Raw genomic sequence first — 21,503 nt, 5'->3', positions numbered from 1 at the left:
CACTTCTTAGAAAACAATTTTTGCAAAATGCCCTAAAGTTACACCTGAAACTGATACTATGCTGTATGTTAATTATACTTCAGGGAGTAATAGTAAGAAGTAAAAATGCCCTGAAGAATTTTTTCCCAGTACTAAGAACAATTTTGCAATTTCAAAGAAATCTGAGTGGCTACCAGTCCCCAGTCAATTTATCATCTACCTGTAAAACTAACCTGGAGAAACAATACAGTAAGACCAAGCTCCCACTCGGTCTGCTCCCTTCTGTGCTACTTACATGGCATTTCCTAGCCGCCCAAATGGTAATGGGCACCACCATGTACCAGAAAAGAAACCCCACACTCACGCACCTCACCCTCAGGCTCTAGGAAAGACCAGCCACCTTGTTCGAAGAAGCCCTCGGGGTCGTCGACAATGGTCTTCATGATTTTAGTCCAGTTGAGGGACTGCACTCCTTCTGTGTACTTTAGGTCACAGGAACTGAGAGACAGGACATTATGAAGTCAAAATCAATTCTATGTATTTTCTGAGAACGTACTGTGTCATCTTGCTCATAAGCATCTCTGAATGTAGATAACCTTTTCCTCAATATAGGGGAGCAGATATTCTTTGCACTATGCCACCAGAATAGACCCAAATGGCTGACAGTTGGTCTCTAGACACCAGCCCTCACGACAGCGCAGCATTCCAAATGAAGCAACTCTGTCTCTTGAACAAAGCTCATCATCTTTTTGTTTTTCATGTTCTCTCGTAAGCACCGACTTCCCTGTTCCTCCTTGAGCCTTTTCTCCTCCTCACCTATGCCTTCCCCTCCCTGACTCACTCTTATTTGCAAGTAGTTTCAACTTACAACCATTCCTAGGATTCTCACTTTTCAGCCATGATCATTCACACCACTGCAGTTCAGAAATAGCAACTGGTCCTAGCTCCCCCTCCCCAATCTTCCACTGCTTTCTTATGTGTTGCTTATTTGATGCAGGGTCTATTTGAAGGTAGGGATAAGTTTTCTGTTTGTTTAGTACCTAAAGTACCCTGTATTAAGATGTTCAAATGACTTTACTTCTGTTGAGGAGAGCTCAATCAATTCAAGTGGGTGGGAAGGAAGAGAAAAGGAAACGAAAGAAATGACAAGAGTGAGGATCACAACAAGAAACCGCCGGCACAAAACCTATCTGGGAACTGCTGCTGTAAGTCCGTCACCGGCACTGCATCATACACACCGTAACTTGCGCTTCTAGCCACGGCGGTGTAACAAGGGCTAGATTTTTACCTTTTCACTTTTAAACAACTAGAAAGCCAAACGAGATATGAAACAGTTTTCAAACGCTAGCTAAAAAGCAGCACAGGACTATAATCCCCTAAAGGAGGAAACGTACAGGGTTCTGTTTTAGAACTACCCAAGTTTTCTGCCTGGAGGCAGTTCCCAGGCTGCTATGCAGGGAAGTGGAACCCAGTCAGAACCTGAGAGAGAGAAGGATTTGTGGAGGCTGAGACAGCTAGAATTTTGAGGCAGGAGTACTGGAGGAGAGAGTGACAGAAAAAGCTCTGGAAATGTGCAGAGGGATCCCCTTCAATCTCTGGCTGACAGCATATCTCCAACATGCATGAGAGGAAGCTAAGTAGAGCTGGGCAAAGCAGCAGGCCAGATAATTCCCAAATCTCACACTGAGCTGGAAATAGTTCCTGCTGTACCAGCTTCAGGGGAAAAACCTTATAACACACAGTGAATCTGAGCCCTCGAAAGAGTACTGCCTCAGCAATGGGGTAAATTGGTCCTAGACCAAAAAGCTGTTCTGAACCAGCACTAGTGACATCTGAGAACAAGTTCTGAAAGATCAAGTGGTATCCAAATCACTCAACTATACCTCGAACGAAATCTAGAAAAAGTTTTAAAAACCTAGCACACAAAAATGTGTAGTCACACTGGCAATTGATCACAAATTACCAGACACGCAAAAAGGCAGAAGAAAAATCAACCAATAGAAACAGACCCAGAAAATACAAAGATGGTGGATGGAAGTATCAGATAATGTTGTTTAAAAAGTTATTATAAATGAAGAGAGAAACTTGAAGATGTTGAGAAGTGAAGAAATATGTGTCTCAGAAAAAAAAGGGGGGGAACTGAGCAAAAATATTTGAAGAATAATGGCCCCCTGCTTGTCCTCTCTCTAGAAAGAAAAAAAAAAATGGCCAAAACATTTCTAGATATGATGAAAACTACACACCCCACAGATGAGAAGCCCAACGCACACTAAGCAGAATAACCATTAAAAACAAAACAAAACACAGCAAAGCACCTAATAAACTATTAAAAACCACTGATAGAAACAGAAAATAAAATATCCTGAGGAATCTGTACAGAAATATGAACAGTGACAGCAGACATCGCAGCAGATATCTGAGCTGGAAGACAATGGAGCAACATCTCACAAATATTAAAAAAGACTGTCAAAATCCTACATCCAGCAAAAAACATCATTCTGAAATGAAAGGGAAATAAATACTTTCAAGAAAAAAGCTGAGAGAATTTGTCACCAGAAAACCTGCAACTCAGGATGCCTGGGTGGCTCAGTCAGATAAGCGTCTGCCTTTGGCTCAGGTCATGATTCCAGGGTCCTGGGATGGAGCCCCACATAGGGCTCTCTGCTCAGTGGGAGCCTGCTTCTCCCTCTGCCTGTCACTCTCTCTCTGGCAAATAAATAAAATCTTAAAAAAAAAAAAAAAAGAAAAAAGAAAACCTGCAGCTCAAATGCTAAAGAAGGAGGTTTATGAGGCAAAGAAAAATTAAAGCAGACAGAAGGCTGGAACCACACAATGGAGTGAAGAGCACTAGGAATGGTAAATACATAAGTAAATATCCAAGACTTTTTTCCCCCCTCATTTTATTAATTAAGAGATAACTGCCTGGGGGCACGAGGCTGGCTCAGGAGAGCAAGCAACTCTTGATCGTGGGTCATGAGTTTGAGCCCCATGTTGGGTATAGAGATTACTAACAAAAACAAAAACAAACAACAACCAAAAAACCAACCAAACCAAAAACAAAAAACCCCAAAAAGACCTTAATATACAATCATAAAAATTAATCCAATAGGCAGCATATAAAGAGGAGAAAAGCAACAAAGAACAGAGGAGAAAACCAAGAGCAAGATGGCAGACTTAAAACCCAACCATATTGTCAATGATAAATGTAAATGGTCTGTTTTCACCAATCCAATTAAAAGTAGAAGAACAGATTAAAACAAGTGAGACCCAAATATAGGTTGTCTCCAAGGAAGCCACTTTAAACATATAGTTAAAAAGTAAAAGGACAGCAAAAAGACACGTTATACAAACACTAACCAAAATAAAGCTAGAAGCCCATAGTAGTGACACACCAAGTAGATATTGAAACAAGGACTATTATCAGGAATAAGGAAGGACATTTCATCATGATGAAAAAAAAAAAATCAATAAAATTAAACCTCTAGGCAGACTGACAAAAAGAGGAAACATGATCCATATTAGGAATGAAAGAGAACACCATTATAAATTATACAAATACTAAAATTGATAACTTAGATTAAGAAGACCAGTTTGTTGAAAGACACAGGAGGATTCTAAAATTCACATATAACAGTCAATGTAATACAGCCAATTTTTTTTTAAAGATTTTATTTGTCAGAGACAACATGAGAAGGGGAGAGCGGCAGGCAGAGGGAGAAGCAGGCTCCTCGCTGAGCAAGGAGCCTGATGCGGGACTCGAAACAGGACCCTGAGATCATGACCCAAGCAAAAGGCAGATGCTTAACCAACTGAGCCACCCAGACGTCCCTAATATATTAAGCCAATTTTGAGAAGAAACATATTTAGAAGACTTACACTACCTGATTTCAAGACTTACTAAAGCTACTTATGACAGCGGTATAAGGACACACAGATGCCAATGCAACAGAACACCATCCGGAAATAGACCCTCTCCTACACGGTTGATCTTTTTACAAAGATACCAAGATAATTCAGTAACTAGGGGATAATCTCATCACAAATGGTACTAGAATAATTGGCTATAAGTATGAACCTTGACCCTTACGCTACAGTAAAAAATTAGCTCCAAATGCATCACAAACCTAAATATCAGGCCTGAACCTATAAAACTCTAGGAGAAAACAGAAAATGTTTATGATTTTGGGTTAGTCCATTTATTAGATAAGATGTTAAAAGCACAAATTACAAAAGAAAGAATAGATTTAACAGATTTCACGAGAATTTTACACTTCTAGTCTTTAAAAGACACTTGAGAAAATGAAGAGGCATAGAAACTACTGAAAGAAAATATATACAAGGGGAGCCTGGCTGGCTCAGTCGGTTAAGTGGCCGACTCTTAATTTCAGCTCAAGTCATGTTCTCAGGGTCCTGGGATTGAGCCCCGCGTCCGGCTCTGCGCTCAACAGGGTGTCTGCTTGAGGACTCTCTCTCCCTCTCCCCGGGCTCACTCTCTCTCTAAAATAAATAAATCTTAAAAAAAAAAAAAAATACAAAACCTGTATTTGGTTAAGAATTTATATCCAGTCTAAATAATTTTATTTTTATTATTTTTTTAAAGATTTATTTGAGAGAGAGAGAGAGAGAGAGCGCGCGCGCATGAATGGGGGGGAGGGGCACACGGAGAGAGAGAATCTCAAGCAGACTACACGCTGACCGCAGAGCCTGACTCAGGGCTCGATCTCACAACCCTGAGCAGAAATCAAGAGTCAGATGCTGAACTGAGTGAGCCACCGAGGTGTCCCTATCCAGTCTAAAGAATTCTTACAACTCAGAAAAGCAACCTCCTTTTTAACATGGGCAAAAAATACAAAGTTACTTCCTCCAAGACACAGAATGACACATAAGCATATGAAAAGATGTTCAACATCATGGGTCATCATGGAAATGCAAACAAACCACACTGAGACAGCACTGCACATTAAATGGCTAACATTAAAAAGATAGACAAAACCAAGTGTTGATTAGGATGCACAGCAACAATTCTCAAATACTGCAGGTTTTCTGGGAAGTGATTTGATAGTTTCTTACAAAGTTGAACACAGACTTAACCACAAACCATAAGACCCAGAGGTGCCATAGTTTAGGTCATCTACCCAAGAAATGAAAACCTGCGTTTACACTTTAAAGACCTGTATGTAATGTTTATAGCAGCTATTCGAAAGAGCCCCCATATGGAAACAACTCAAACGTCTACTAAGTGGTAAATGAAGTATGGAATATCCATGCAATGGAATACTCCTCAGTAATAAAAAGGATGCACCCAACAACTAAAAATTTCAAAAGCACTGAGCTAAGTGAAGGATGCAAGATACAAAAGATTACATACTGTAGGCTTCCATTTATGTCAAATTCTAGAAGAAGCAATTCTATCACTGTACAGTGATATAAACCAGGGATACAACTGTGGGAAGGGGAATGACCATAAAGGAACTTTTAGGAGTGAAGAAGTATTCTATATCCTGATTATGATAGATTTGAAACTGTATACATTTGTTACAACTCCTCAAATCACATACTTAAATTGGTGAATTTTATTACATGTAAGTTTTCCCTCAATAAAACCTGTTTTTTAAAAAGTCATATACATTTACACATAATATTTGTGACATCACACCACCTACCTGCATGTTTCTTAGGAAAATGCTCAGGGAGACCATAAATTTGTATTGTTCTCATAACTTATTTCTACATTCTCTCAACCCACTTCTTAAGAGGAGGTTTATATTTATAGCACTTCCCCTTCACAGGTAATGGGGGCTGAGGGTGGAGGGCAGAGCGAACTATACTCATGGCTACCCAGGCCTTACCCTTCACATCTAGGGAATAACATCTCCTGGATACGGAGTTGAGAAACTGTTTTAGCTGAAGTGTGTAAATATGGATGTCAAAGGCTGAAATAAAAATAATTTCTATCTCCTCTTTTAATAAAAACAAGAGAAAGAAATATGCCTCCCTTTTTATAATTAAATTATTACATGTCTTTAGGTTTTTTTATATACGTATCAAGGAGAATAAAAAAAATCTTGGGACTTCGTTTCTGTATGTATAAGTATTCATCAACTACTGTTGGAATTTCAGGAAAAAGTTATTAACTCTTTAATAGATTACACATTTTTAAGTCCTGGGCTATAACTCAACCCAAAGGCGGTTTTCCCTGTAAGTACACCAGCACACTTTATATACAACACAGCACACTCCAGTCTGTAACCCAGGGCCCGCCGGGTAAACGGGGGACCGCAGCCAATTTACTTACTTCAACCACTCCTTGATGGGGTCCAGGGAGGCTACCGGGATGGCGTTGATCATCGTGACTTTCTTGCTGTAGTCCTTGTACACTATCACCATATCAAAGTTCTTCAGGTGAAACTGAACCCGCTCAAAGTGAATCAGCTCCACTTCATCCAAGGTCACCACAAAAGGTGGCTGTTAGGGAGAAACTGGATCACTAACACATAAATCCCCTAAGGCACCAGTCTTCAAATTCTGTCAGAATCTTTTTTTTTTTTTTTTTAAGATTTTATTTATTTGAGAGAGAATGAGCACTCCTGTTTTTTTGGGAAAGACTAAAAGCAATACAACGTGCTGAGAAGCCTCAGTAAATGGATTTGTAAGATCAAAATCTTTCCTCGAGGAGAAAAAAATTTAAGAAAACTTTTAAAAAAAAGAAAATAAAGTAACTGTCAAAAATGAAAATCATCAGAAATAATAAGGACCTAGTTTTCAAAACACCTATGCTTCCGCTTTCCTTTCTCTAACAATTTTCTTACTAAAAGGAGGTAAGGAATACTCACCCACTCTGTAGCATTTACCAGCGCACTACTAGTGGGCTGAAGGAGGCAAGTACTCCTGTAAGGAGCTCCATTAAATCTGAAAAAGAATAAGAAAAAAGACTCAAGTAAGATTGGGCCCATTGCAAGAGAAATTTGCTGCCGCAATAACACTTCTTCCTTTTCCCACCCCAGCATGCATACCGGAGAGTCATTTACAGGGGAAGCCTCTCAGTCTGAGCCACTCACCCCAGCCCTAAAAATGTTCAAGCAGGAATGGATGTCTCAGAGGTTTTCAATCAAAGGAAAAAGGGAATGATCTGTTATGTTATTATAAAGGAAGAATAACTAATTTTTCTAATAGCTAGACAACCAGACTTCAGGCCAAAAAGATGAGGAGATATGTTACCCCAAGTCCCTAAAAGGCACTTCAAATTCCAGTTCCTCCTTTGTTAGAGCCTCTACTTTCTCAATGAAATTTTTAAAGGCTGTTTTCAGTTTGTGCCTCATTTCTCGTTCCATCTGCAGAAGAAAAAAGAAATACTAATTAACCATAGCCATCACTTTACTTGTTAATAGTACATCCCTTCAAAAAGTCCGAAGTGCTTCTATAGTCCTTAATTCTCATACCCACGATGCCAACACGGATACTGTCCTAGAGGCCACTACACCGTAACTGCACAGCTGAGGCGGCAACTGACGTCTAGTCCACAAGCAACAGCATTAGGCCAACCCCGCACACACTCGAATGGTTCCACAGAAAGATTCAGGGGTTGCTCATAAAAGAAGACTACTGAACTCAGATGTGAAGCACAGCTACGTCAGTACCCTGCACATACAACAGGAAATGTCACAGACCTGCTCAGCATAGAGGTCATCTCGGTCATGCATGTGCTGATGTTTGCCCAAGTCCGTGGTGATCTCTCCCACTTCTGTGTAGAACTGCACATCTGTGTGCCGCTTCTTCCCGAACATGATGGCATTCTGGGGGCAGAGCAGAAAGCACAAGAAAGAAGTCAGAAAACTCAAAGTAGCAAATAACGACAACAAACAACATGAAAACAGAAATAATACCTATGGTGGAAACCATGGCATTTATGTAAAGATAGTTAAACCATCCCTGGGGTCATCATAAATAATGACATTTGGGAATGTGAGAGCGTATGAATTTTAAAAAGTACTCCTATTTATTAGGATGGACTTTAGAGATTATGCTGGAAATAAACTGTGTCTAAAGCAACATTTTTCTACTTCAGAAACAGGAATTTGGAGAAAACCTCATGTTTGGTGGTCATTAGGTATCACACCAAAGGAACTTACATGCTGAGCACCTTCTAGATTTCAGACACGGTGGACTTTATAAACATTATCTCATTCAATCCTCTTAATAATCTTACGTGACAGGTGATACCACTCATCACTATTTTAAAGGAAAGAGGGTGACACAAAGATCTTGCCCAACGTCTGACAGCTAGTAAGAAGACAGGTGTACCTTGAGGTGAAAGTGCAAGACAATAATCATTTCTCCATCACATGGCTGAAACAAAGCATGCTTGATGTTATTGTACAGGATATCCACTTTGTCTCCTCGAACAGAGGTGAAGCGGAAGCCTGGGGACAAACAAATGAACCTGCTAAACGTCAAGTGGCAGCATGAGTGGAGGCCAGAAGACACTGCATCTTTCCTGGCTGATGTGGACAGGCCAAAAACTATACAGGGCTTTCCGTTCCTTGCGCCCATACAGCAATGTCAGTAGATTCCTCCCAGCGTTTCCCTGGTGTACTCTATTTGATCATCTACAAACGTGCCCCAGAGACAAAGCCCAGACCCATGAGAGATCATCCATACCATTGACATGGGCCTCCAGTGACCCCTGCATCCTCTTTTGGGCAATGTTTGGGCGAATGTATAGATCTTTCAGTTTGGGATTACTCCGGTTGAGATTGATCACCAGGGAGTCTTGTTTCACAATGCCCTAAGCAGAATGAGAATTAATGTGAATCCTCACGTATGTCTCCTGTGTCCGCCAAACCCACACGTATCCTGTTGCAGAAAGGTCCTTTGTTGGTGTTCAAGCTCACCTCCTTCTCCTTCTCTTCTGCTTCCCGGGTCTTATAGCGCTTCTGTACTTCCTTTATAATTCGGAAAGCATTCTGGAGGTTCAAGGCTGGTACTGTCTGCTCTCCAGGTGCCTTCATGTTTGAAGCTCGGTACGTACTGTTATAAAGGGGAAGCCAGAACTTATATAAGTTTCTGTATCAGGCTGGGTAACTTGCACTCTCTGCTCTATTTTTAACTGACTCAATATCTTTTAGGAGAAAAAGGTACCAGTGAATGGCAGGACAATGTCTGGAAAGCTGAAAAACATCTCCCTTTCTTCTCTCTTAAATAGAGAATATTATAAATGGCTAATCCACTGGGTGGGAAATCACACTGATTTTTCAAATCTGGCATAGTCAATTTCCTATTTATGATTCTACTGCAAAACATGTGTAATCAGTTTAACATATTTTCATGAGGATTACAAATTGGGTTCCATCCTCAAAACAGTATAAAGCTAGCAGGATGATCCTAAACAGGTGCCACCAAGGGAGGCTCTGCCATTCATAAGATGAGGGAGGACACAGCACAGACAATGAAATGTTTCTGAGAATACTGCTCCAACCAGCAGGGATTTGGGGATAGTCTTTTCCTGGGGACTCACATTTCCTTGACAAAAGTGGCTTCTGGGTTAGGAAAGATGTTGCCCTCATTCCTGCCCAGAGCACTGCCTGGGCAATAAAAGTTGATTCGCAAGTAAGTATAATCTCCTTCCACCGACATGCTTATATTCTGCTCAAAGAAAGGAAAAGCATTAACAAATAAACAGGTTTCTTTCCAAATTCAAGATTAGTAGTTATGGGGACACAAAGTTAAGTTGCGAGTTACAAGATGACTGCTAAACCCAGCCTGTAAACCTCGATCTATCTCTAATCAACTGTACCTTATATTTTTTATATGACCAAATGTGTGCTTCCAAAAGAACCACTGACTTCTCAGAGCACCTGGAGCCACATGTCCCACTACACATTAAAAAATGCTTAACGCAAATGATATTTCTAGACTAGACCACTGAACTTTCTAACCAAGTGAAAACTGGGGAGGAAGGTGTGAAACAGGAGGTAGGGAGAGGAGGAGCCGATAAAGTGAGAAGGGCAGAGTCCAAAGGAGCCGAGGGTGGGAGGGATGGTGCAGTTCGAAAAAGAATCTGCGGAGAGCACAATTCGTAGTTTCCAGAACAGTCCGGATGGAGCCTGACTTGGCGCTCATACCTTGATTGTGGCAATGTGAAAGGGCGTCGCGATACCGAACACCGGCATTATCACAGTTTCGTATTTCTTATCGATATAGATCTTCATTTCCCGAATATGTGGTTCCTTAGGCATCAAAGATGGGTTTTTATAGGACACGTTAGATTTGCGAGCTCTGGAGTGGGGATAAAAAATTTTTTTGAGAAACTTCTACAAATCACATGTGAACCTAAGACAACCTCGCTGCCTGACACAAACGCTTACTTCTGAATCTGTTGTTCTCCTTTCTGTTCTGTCAGTCGCCTCTTTGCTTCCTCATTGAGTTGAGCTGCCAGTTCCTTTTGATGGGCTCTTCGTTTCTCTTCTGCAGTCATCTCGTTCTGGAGAAAGACAAACCCAAGTCAGCAGAAGTGTCGCTCCTACAAATGTACCCCAGATACGAACCACAGGACAGGTAGAGAGCGATGTAGACTGAAACCGTAAACTCACTCGTGTTCTTTCTGTAAGTAATGCTGCCCGAGAACCTCTTCCCAACAGGTCCTCAGCCTCATCTTTCTCCTCCTCCTCCTCCTCTTCATCCTCATTCTGTGGGGGAAAAAAATCATACTCAGAAATTGGGTTTTAATCTTTTTAGCCAACACAATTTTTGCCTTTTCACAGTACCAAACTTCCTACACCACTTATCTTCCTTCTTCCTACCTTTAGAAAAATCCCCACATTCTTCACTTTCTTCTTCACAGAAGTGAGAACAGTAGCTGGGCCATCCTGGAATAAAAGGAAGAAGTCAGATATTTATAAGAGCATTTAAATGAGGCACTTTCACTTTCTAGCCTCGTATATAGGAGGGCAGGGCTTTGAAACTTCTGGATACTAAAATCTTTGACAATACATACGTACAGATTTTATCTTCCCAACCTCATGAGGAACTATAATTTGGGAGACAATACTATCTCAGATAATGATTAAGAACACAAGCTTGATTTGAAACCTGGCTCAATCACTTCCTAGTGGTGACACCTGGCTACGGACTGCTTCCGCTCTGTGTCCCAGTTTTTTTATCCAAGGGTAGAGTATCTACTGCGCAGGATGTTAGAATTCAATGAATTACTGCATAAAAGTCCTTATATATTAAGAATACAGAAGTATTTGCTATTAAGCTTAAGAATCAGTTCTGATAAAAAGGCCACAAAAGCCCAGAACAAGCAAATCCTTAGAAAGTGGTTTAGTCATTACCTAGGTTTGGGGGGCTAGGGTACCGGGTTTCCTTGTGAGGTGATAAAATGTTCTAAAATTAGATTGTGGTGATGGTTGCATAACTGAAAATCACTAAGTATCACTGAATTATACACTTTCAGTGGGTGAATTGTATGGTATATAAACTGTACCTCAATAAAGCTGTTTTTAAAGTAAAATAAAAGAATCAGTTCCCGTTACTATCATTACCAGGGTTCAAGCCACAAAGTAATGAATGGCTTGGTTTAAATCACTCCCTGTACTTGAATGACAGTCTCTGTTCCTAGCTGTATTAGGTCACTGTCCCGGATCCCTGCCCTTCAGCTAGCATTTGACAAACACTTTCAAGGAAAAAACCCATAGAGTACAAAATGTACCTCAAATGTCAGTTCACGAACACTCAAAAGTTGATGAAGCAATACACACCTCATCCACAAGCACTGTGTCACCGATGAAGAGAGCATAGGTTTTCTCTTCTGGTTTCTTCCCTTCCTTGTTAGTCAGATCTGAGAATCCCAAATTGATGCTGAAAACCATCCCTACAACAGCAAACAGGAATCAGTGTCTAACTGTGAGAGAATGGAGAAGGGTAGATTTTACACCAAAAAGGGGGGAATAAAGCTAAAGGAAACTATTCAAAAAAGTATTTTCCTAAAGCTGTAAAACTCACCTTTTTTCAGTTTGTACTGATTTTTACTATTAATTACTAAAGAGCCTTCACGGAATTCAATTCCCATTCCGAACCTAAAAAAGAAATGAAGAGAAACTTCAGCAATAGGCTAAAAGATCTCTAACATGTGTCAAGTACAATATATTCTATTGCAATTTTCAGGATAAGGCAGTCAAACATGTTGAGTGATTTGCCTCTGCTCATCAGTCAGTTAAGGAGCAGGATTTCAGGACAATATCTGGGCTAATAATATGTTGAAAAGAATTTCCTAATTAAGTACCTCATGTAACATTTATTACATCGAGCCTTCTTTATTTTAGCTTACTCACCCATATTTAAATTTTAATATTCTAACATGAAATCAAATTAAGAGTTTTCCTATAAACAACTTGGCAGACTGTTAATGGGTACATTACCAAGACTGTAATTAGCGGATTAAGCAAGGCGATCGTTAGTGGAATGTTGATAACTAGGATTCATTAAGTCGCCTGGGCCAGGACTTGGTACAGGTTGATATATTTCCTCTTGTCCATCAGAGAAATCCAGAAAGAAACTATATATCCCAGACTAATTTTCATCTAAAGAAACTGACCAGAGCCTTTATTTCCCAAAATGTCTTTGGTTCTGTAAGATGTTCTTAAGTATTTCTAAGTGTTCAATGCTCAAATACACCTGAGAAATGCTGAATTAAATAAAAATTGAAAAAAAAATGTAAATAGTAGGATATCACAGAGTATTTCATTTGCAAACGTGAGCTGAGGTGTTCTAAAAGAGGAAATGTAGTAAGTAATGTGCCCTAACACTAGTAAGTTAAGCTAGAACACCTACTGGTATCTACTACATTGGTCTGGAAAAATCTCCGTAGATTTTTCCCCATCCCTGGGAGGAGAAATGAAATCTTTCTCACATTCTCTGATAATACTATATGTTTGGCATATGTTTAATATTTAATAGTCAATAAATGATGGGTGAATCAATCTAAGAATATTTTGCCTGACCATGGCCAGTCAGGAAAATTGTCTCAGAGTGACAATGTACATCATCACATCTTACCCTAGATTTTTGGTGATTTTGTTCAGCAGCTCAGGCTTCTGCTTTTTAACCACGTCCATGACAGCATTATACACGTCACATATCTTCACACCTAATGACAAGACAGAGAGGAAACAGTGTCTTTCAGGAAAAAAAAGTTTGATTTGGTTCGGTTTATCAACATTTTTTCACCTGTCCCCTAAAGCAGAGTTTCTCAAAGTGTGAACTAAGAAATTCAGCTGTGGGGTGCCTGAGTGGCTCAGTTGCCTGAGCGTCTGGCTCCTGATTTCGGCTCGGGTCATGGGATCAAGCCCCAGGTGGGGCTCTGTGCTCAGCATGGAGTCTGCTTGTCCCTCTTCCTCCCCACCAGCCCCTCCCTGTGCATACGCGTGCTGTCTCTCTCTCCAAAATAAATAAATTAAAAAAAATTTTTTTAGGGGCGCCTAGGTGGCTGTCATTAAGCATCTACCTTTGGCTCAGGTCATGATCCCAGGGTCCTGGGATCGAGCCCTACATCGGGCTCCCTGCTCCGCAGGAAGCCTGCTTCTCCCTCTCCCACTCCCCCTGCTTGTGTTTCCTCTTTCACTGTGCCTCTGTCAAATAAGTAAAATCTTTAAAAAAAATTAAAAAAAATTTTTTTAATTTATTTGAGAGAGAGTGCATGCATGCACACGAGCAGGAAGAGCAGAGGGAAGGGAGAGAGAATCTCAAGCAGACTCTGCACTGAGCATGGAGCCTAACTCGGGCTTATGACCCTGAGATCACAACCTGAGCTAAAACCAAGAGTTGCACACTTAACTGACTGCACCAATAAAAATCTTAAATTAAAAAAAAAAAAAAAAGGCAGCTGCCGAAGTGGTAGGGATTAGAAATTTGCATTTTTAAAAACGATTTACCTAGTCACTTAAGTCATTACACTGCTTGAGAATCACTGACTCGGGAGAACTATGGGATGCTAGGTAGTCTCAGTGAAATAATTTGAGTTGATAAATGGCATGACATTAAAGTTACACATTTTGGGAAAAACAGGACTACTGAATGGGTGAATTACTATTAGAAGGACTCCATGCTTAATTTTTCACGATCTAGGATATGAATAGACATTTCAAGCCAGAATAGTCTAGATATGGTGGCCTCAAAGGGGTCCTTATCCTCACCAAGCTACCTGTGACTACGATTTCCAATGGGATTTCTCAAGATTGACTTGGGATCGTAAGGAGGAATGGTGTCTAGAAGCGAGGGCACATGGGTGGGCTTATAGAGTGGCTTAAAGGTGGAACATATAAAGTCCCATTTAGCCAACTGGGAGCGTGGAGTTTCAAGACAAAAGAGGTGTGGTGTCAAGCACTTTGCTGCCTTTTGAGGTAGACGATTGCTTGCTTAGCAGAGTTGCTATTAGTTCTGTTCTTAGACTATGATTCCTTATATCCACTTGATGTAGAATTAGCAATACAGGTTCTGTTGCCAGAGATACTAGTTCTCAGAACCTTCTAAAGAAAAGTATTAAGGCCAAAGTATTTTATGAAGATCTGGACACAGAGGCCTAACCAGTCACAGTTTTTTGTAAGCACCAATGTAAAACCAAAGTAACTACTCATGCCTAAAAGAAGACTGAAGAATGAAATGCTAGGATGATTCAAGGTTAGTAAAATCCGATTCTATTTTAGTATAAGAGCCTCAGGAATAAAAAAAAAAAAAAAAAAAAAAAAAAAAAGAGCCTCAGGAATAGAAATGCACATAAACACTAGAAACATTTTTGTTAACATCATTTCCAAACCTTCTTTTCTAAGCCACCTCACCATGTCTTAATTCCTTTAGCAGTTCCTCTTGAAGTTGGAGCAAAAAGTTGTAATTTTCTTGAACTTCCTGAGAAGGGTCAACCATCAAAGTGCGAACAAGGTTGGAGCAGTAAGATTTGAAGCGAATACCCATGGCACAAGTGATGGCCCCAAAATGCATGTGATTCTTGTCACTAGAGACCAAAGGAAGAAGTATTTCATTACGCAAACTAGCAAAGTCCTTAGTATCACTGACATACAACATCTGTAATCACTACCTTTCCCTGCTCTATCCCAAAGCTGAAGCAGAAGGACCTAAACTTTTTTTTTTTTTTAAATAAACAAACCAGGTTATAAGGGAGTAAAATTAGTGACAAAAACTTATAGAATAAAAATTCAGTGAAAAGCTGAGTTGTGGTGTCCTAAATAGACAAAGAATATACCAAATTCTATTCATTATAGTTCAACAGTGCAGGGGAAAGCGTCACTTATCCACCAGCCACTATGAACTGTAGTATTCATTATGAATTAGCCCTAGTCTCTTCAGCCTGAACAGGAAAAACAGCATTCTCTACAATACTTCTAAAAATTAGAAGAATTACATTATGGCATATCTAATAATACCTTAATGGTTTTTCTCAACATGTTTTGCATTTTTTCTTGGTATTTTTAATCATCTGGAAAAGCAAAATCAAATAAATGCTCAAGTAAGAAATGAGTACCAATGTGAAATAAAATAAAAATAAGCTAGGGCGCCTGGCTGGCTCAGTCTGTGGAGTGTGTGACTCTTGATCTCCCGGTTTTGAGTTTGAGCCTCACACTGGGTATAGAGATTACTTAAAAATAAAATCTTAAAAAAAAAAAGAAAAAGAAATATGCATAGAATAATACACCAAGATAATGTAGAAGGCGGACTAATGGTTATTCTGTCTCTTCCCACTTTTCTGAATTCCAGCATGAGTCCAAGAAAAAACAGGCCAAAAGTTGAAACGCTCTGGTTATTGTTACATTTTGAAGTTCCCGTACTTACCTCACCACACTGAACTTGAGATTATAGTTGCCACCACTTTGAATGATAGGAGGGTAACACATTTCCACAGTAGAAGGGTCTGCCCCAGCTAGGTATTTTTTCTCTTCAATGGCCTTTTCCACAGACTCAGCCAGTTTGCTGTGTCGAACTTTCTGTAAGCATGCCCAGAAATAAAACAGTATTTACAATATTCATCAAACAGTGGCAAAGAGTTTTGGGTTTTTGGACATTATTGTTTGAAGACAACACATACCCTGATATCACTTGGGACGCTAAGAAAGTCTTATGAAATGGTCTACATGTCAGATAACAAGAGGTATACCTGCAAAGCCGATTTTGAGAACAATATGTGAATTTACAGCTATAGAAGGAATTCTCAAATAAAATACTGAATAACCTCAAGAAACTAAAGCGCAGGTTTATAGTTAGTTTGAAAGAGAGATGGCAGGGCGCCTGGGTGGCTCAGTTGAGCGTCCAACTCTTGGTTTCAGCTCAGGTCATGATCTCCAGTTGTGAGACTGAGCCCTGCAAAAGGCTCCCTGCTCAGTAGGGAGACTGCTTGGGATTCTCTCTCTCCCCACCTCTGCCCCTCCCCCACTGCATGCACAGGCGCTCGTGAGTGGTCTCTCAAATAAAAAAATCTATGTATCAAAAATACATTTATGTATTAAAGGCCTAATTTCAAAGAAACTGAACACACACCAAAAAGCACTGCATGGGAGGGACTTATTTCTGCTTCATTAAAACAGTAAAGACTTGCCCCTCTCCATTTACCTCATCTGCGTCAACTATTTCCATGACTCTTTCCTTGAAGAATTTGTTGAAGACCTCAGAGGTGATGCTAGCTGCTTTCTTCATTAGGTTGAGTTCCCCATCCTCCTTTACAGCAATGGTATAGGCCACAACTGCACTGATATCTATCTGCAGTCAAAGTGATAAGAGTTTCTAACATGTAAACAGAGAATTGCTAAAGAAATGCATTGCTCCCTTGGGGCGCCTGGGTGGCTCAGTTGTTAAGCATCTGCCCTCAGCTCGGGTCTTGATCCCAGGGTCCTGGGATCGAGCCCAACATCGGGCTCCCCGCTCGGCAGGAAGCCTGCTTCTCCCTCTCCCACTCCCCCTGCTTGTGTTCCCTCTCTCGCTGTGTCTCTCTCTGTCAAATAAATAAAAATCTTAAAAAAAAAAAAAGAAATGCATCCCTCCCAATTTGACTATTATCAGTGAATATATCTGGTTATTTAGCAAACGATTCATCAGTAGTTTACAAAATACTGAACTACTCTTTTCTTGGATTGAATAAACAGTTAAAATAGCTCTTTATCAGGTCACAGTGTGTATTCTAATAGGTATTACATTAATGAATCATTTAAATGTAAATGTAAATGATCCTCTCTAAAGGATTTTGTAAAGGCTGAAGGAGGAAGACAGGCAGTAGAGCAGTGAGAAAAAATACGTATTTTTTGGAATAAGAGATTTTTGTTTCCCTCTGAAATAGCGGAACTATCTTCCCAATGCCTCACCCCTGACTGAAAAGTCAAACTGCTTACTGCTAAGCCAAACAGAATGAAAAATGGAAATGTGAAGGAATGCCGTTTTCCCAAAACAAATACTTTGCACTATCTGTTATGGAAGCCTGTCACACTTTTGTCTTCCCAACTGCCAATTTGTTTGTTTCCAGGAGTATTCTTACTTTGTCAAAGCCCTCTTTGTTGAGGCAGTCATTCCAGTTCTTCATGAACTCTCCAGGGAATTTGTCTTTGCTGAACACTCCAATCTTCTTGCCATTCTTGCTTTCTTTAATGGCTTCAATCATTTTGTCAAAGCTGCTCTTATTGCTTTCATTCTATCAGTGCCCCAAAGAAAAAAAGGGGTTAATCAGTTTTAGAATTAGACATCTATGTTCTACTAGTAACAGGCAGAGACAAATATTTGGAACCCCAGAGAGAATAAATTCTCTCCTCATGCCCCATCTACTTCCTTACGACAGACCATGACACACTAAAAGTTAACACAAAATTCCTTCGGATATTTTTATATCCTGAAGTGCCACGTAGGTTGACAAGACTATTCTTTTTCTTTAGGAACAGCTAAAACACACAAGGTGAACAATATTCTGAGAAAAAGTGCCAGAAAGTACAACAAAAAGATTACATGTGGGGCGCCTGGGTGGCACAGTAGGTTAAGCATCCATCCTGGTTTCGGCTCAGGTCTGCTCTCTGGGTCATGAGATCGAGCCCAGTGTCAGGCTCTGCACTCAGCTCAGAGTCTGCTTAAGACTCTCTCCCGCTCCCTCTGCCCCTCCCCTACCGCAGCACACGCACCCACAGGTGCCTGTGTGCATGCTCACATGCTCGCTCTCAAAAAAATCTTAAAAAAAAAATCATGTGATAAAAACTGAAAAGGAAGTATATCTGTTTCCTTAAGGGCATTTAAAGTTATTTATTCTAGGGGCACCCAGCTGGCTGAGTCAGTAGAGCATGTGGCTCTTAATCTCAGGGTGGTGAGTTTGAGCCCCACAGTGGAGGTAGAGATGACTTAAAAAAAAAGTTATTTATTCTAATGAAGGTACTAAGATGAAAAAAACCAGCTGACAGTATCCTCGAGAATGGACAGATAAAGTGATTCTGCTGCAGAACTGACAGGGTTATTGAACTTTTTTCTTCTTAACAAACACAACAAAGATGTGACAGAACTTTGTAACTGCAACCACAGTCAGCTAAAATCTTCCTCTGTATTCTTTTAAATTCTTAGAAAGCATTTCTATTCATCACTTTAAACATTCTCTCATATTTATGACACGTTCTTTATTAGTTCTGACCTTTTCCCGTATCAGTAGAGTGATAGCAGGGGCTCCATTAGCATTCTCATTGCCCTTAGTGTTGGCAATCTGTTTTAAAAACTCCACTTTCTTCTTGCTGGCCATAAAGATGATTTTGTCATCACAGAAGACCATGATAGTATCAGTCAGTTCATAACCAAAGAGCCATGTCTATAGGAAAAGACAGTATGTGACAACAGCATTTACAGATAAAAAAATTGATGCACTTATTCAGAAATATTTATAAAATAAGGTATCCGGAATTAGCTTCAAAATAATACAGATGTAGATACAAATGAAATGAAGCTGGCCAAGAGCTGGCAATTTATTGGATAATGGGTACGTGGGAGTTCAATATATTATCTACTTTGATGTTTGAAATAGTCCATAATAAAGACCATCACTTCTTTTGGATAATTTGTGTTTACAGGATATACTGTTGTTTAATAGGACAGAAATGCATAAAACCAGGGACAAAGTAGCACATCAGGGAACTGCACATTCTAGCTCCCCCAATGACTGCCAGTTGCCTACCAATTATTCATTTCTTCTTCCTCAGAAAGACGGGATTGTTAGCTGGGCACACTACTCTGCATGAAGACTATTTCCCATCCTTTCTTGCAGCTAAGTATGGCCATTAAGTTCTGGCCAAGAAGTTGTAAGTAGCAGTATTCTGTGAGACTTCAAGCAAGTCTCCTTATAAAGGGAAGGAGGTCTCCATTTTTTTCCCCTTTCTCCATTCTTTCTGCTTGGAACGCAGATATAACGGCTAGAGCGCTAGCAAATTTTGCACCACGGGCTGGACTCTGTGTATGGCAGAGTGGAGACCTTAAAAACCCTGCGTCCCCAAAGACTAACTAAAAGAAAAAGAACTGGGCCGCTATGTGGCTCAGTCGGTTAGTCGTCTGACTTCGGCTTAGATCATGATCTGGGGTCCTCAGATCAAGCCACGTGTCCGGTCCAGCTCCACACTCAGCGGGGAGTCTGCTTCTCCCCTTCTTTGCCCCTCCCCTCACTCATGCTCCCCCTTCTCTCAAATAAATAAAATCTTTAAAAAAATAAAAGAGGAAGAACTGTTTTGCTTAATTCAGTTAGATTTTGGTTATATCCCAATTTACAGACTTCTCTTTCCTTATGTTCTAAGCACTCTCCAGTAAACTTTTATGTTTCTTTTTTTAGGTGAAGTATAGTTGTTTCTGTCTATAGAAGAATGTGTTTACTTTAATTCTTTTTTTTTTTTTTTTGGGGTCCACTCACCTTTTAGTGATGATGGAAATATTCTCTACCCGCTCTAACATGGTAGCCAGTACCTGAGTACTTGAGACTTGGGATTGAGGAATTAAATTTTTAATGTGGCTAGTCACTATCATGTGAACAGCGCAAGTCGATTCAGGGCTAAGACTGCCATAAAGCGCTCACCTGTAAGGCAGTTGATTTGGCATAAACAATTTCTTCATCAACACCCACTGATACAACAATGGCATCAACGTTGGCATATTCATCTTCTCCTTTCTGAAAAGTAAAGAGTGGGTAATTTGGTCATTGTCTTTTTATCCTCGTAAAACTGGGCTACTTCAGTATTTACTCAGGGTATATATAATTTTTTTCCTAATAGAAATGCCAACTTTGGGGCACCCGGGTGGCTCGGTCAGTTAAGCATCTGCCTTCAGCTGAGGTCATGATCCCAGGGTCCTGGGATCGAGCCCTCCATCGGGCTCCCTGCTCCGCTGGAAGCCTGCTTCTCCCTCTCCCTCTCCCACTCCCCCTGCTAGTGTTCCCTCTCTCTGTCTCTGTCAAATAAATAAATAAAATCTTAAAAAAAAAAAAAAAAAGAAATGTCAACTTTAAGGTACATGTTCGCTTGGCAGCCTCACAGTCATTAGTTACTCTGTTTGTTAAAGAGCTTTATTGAGATAGAATTCACAGACAACACAATTCAACCATTTAAAGTGTGCAGTTCAATGGTTTTAGTGTATTCAGAGTTATGCAACCATCACAGTCTAATTTTAGAACATTTTCATCTCCCCAAAAAGAAATCCATGAGCAATCACTACACATCTCCTCCCAGCTGTATGCAATCATTAATCTAACCTGTTTCCACAGATTCGTCTATTTGGGACATTTCATATACATGGCCTTTGTGTTTGGCTTCTTTCACTGAACATGCTTTCAAGGTTCACCCGTGTTATAACATATGTCAGTGTACTTAGTCCTTTCTGTCACTGAATAACAGTCTACCACATAGTATCTATTCATCAACTGCTGGACATCTGGGTTGTTGCCATTTTTTGGCTATTATGAAAAATGGTGCTATGAACACTCATGTGTGTTTCTGTGTATACACACTTGAGTATATAGCTAGGTGAAGAATTGCTAGGTCGTATGTTTAACTCTATGTTTAACTTTTTGAGGTTAATGGTTTAACCAGACTGTTTTCCAAAGTGACTGTACCATTTTATCCTCTCAACAGCAATCTATCAGGGTTCCAAATTCTCCACATTGTGACCAACCTTTGTTGACTTTATTAGAGCCATCCACTGCATGTGAAGTAGTAACTCACTGTAGTTTTGATTTGCATTTCCCTGACAGCTAATGATGCTGAACACCTTTTCACAGGATTACAGACCATTTGTCTACCTTTAAGTGCCTATTCAGATTCTTTGCCCATTCTGTAACTGAATTATTGCTTTATTAAGTTGTAAGAGTTGCTTTTATATTCCAGATATAAGTCTCTTGTCAGATATGACTTGCAAATTTTTCTCCATTCAGTGGGTTCTTTTCACTTTCATAATGATGCTGCCCTTAGAAACACAAAAATTTTTAATTTTGAAGGACTCCCAAATTATTTTCTTGTGCTTTTCAT

General features: G+C 40.0%; 1 protein-coding gene across 1 annotated transcript in view; it reads right to left on the bottom strand.

The window, feature by feature from the left end:
• The window catches only part of SUPT16H (SPT16 homolog, facilitates chromatin remodeling subunit), a 38,146-nt gene that overhangs the window by 2,830 nt on the left and 13,813 nt on the right, over nt 1-21,503 (bottom strand). Inside the window, exons 2-23 of the mRNA XM_027572817.2 lie at nt 20,060-20,152; nt 18,641-18,811; nt 17,513-17,665; nt 16,597-16,743; nt 15,823-15,974; nt 14,814-14,986; nt 13,036-13,126; nt 11,983-12,056; nt 11,739-11,851; nt 10,779-10,844; nt 10,569-10,664; nt 10,344-10,459; nt 10,101-10,254; nt 9,494-9,621; nt 8,871-9,006; nt 8,638-8,764; nt 8,281-8,399; nt 7,647-7,772; nt 7,198-7,310; nt 6,813-6,888; nt 6,275-6,444; nt 348-477 (exon numbers count right to left, since the gene is read on the bottom strand). Of these exons, the coding sequence (XP_027428618.1) occupies nt 348-477; nt 6,275-6,444; nt 6,813-6,888; nt 7,198-7,310; nt 7,647-7,772; nt 8,281-8,399; nt 8,638-8,764; nt 8,871-9,006; nt 9,494-9,621; nt 10,101-10,254; nt 10,344-10,459; nt 10,569-10,664; nt 10,779-10,844; nt 11,739-11,851; nt 11,983-12,056; nt 13,036-13,126; nt 14,814-14,986; nt 15,823-15,974; nt 16,597-16,743; nt 17,513-17,665; nt 18,641-18,811; nt 20,060-20,152 (2,724 nt within the window). The remainder of the gene's footprint in view (nt 1-347; nt 478-6,274; nt 6,445-6,812; nt 6,889-7,197; nt 7,311-7,646; nt 7,773-8,280; nt 8,400-8,637; nt 8,765-8,870; nt 9,007-9,493; nt 9,622-10,100; nt 10,255-10,343; nt 10,460-10,568; nt 10,665-10,778; nt 10,845-11,738; nt 11,852-11,982; nt 12,057-13,035; nt 13,127-14,813; nt 14,987-15,822; nt 15,975-16,596; nt 16,744-17,512; nt 17,666-18,640; nt 18,812-20,059; nt 20,153-21,503) is intronic.

This window comes from Zalophus californianus, chromosome 6, assembly GCF_009762305.2.
Source record: "Zalophus californianus isolate mZalCal1 chromosome 6, mZalCal1.pri.v2, whole genome shotgun sequence".
Taxonomy (NCBI): Eukaryota; Metazoa; Chordata; class Mammalia; order Carnivora; family Otariidae; genus Zalophus; species Zalophus californianus.
The sequence above is the reverse complement of the archived record's forward strand: the minus strand, read 5'-3'. Positions and strand labels throughout refer to the sequence as shown.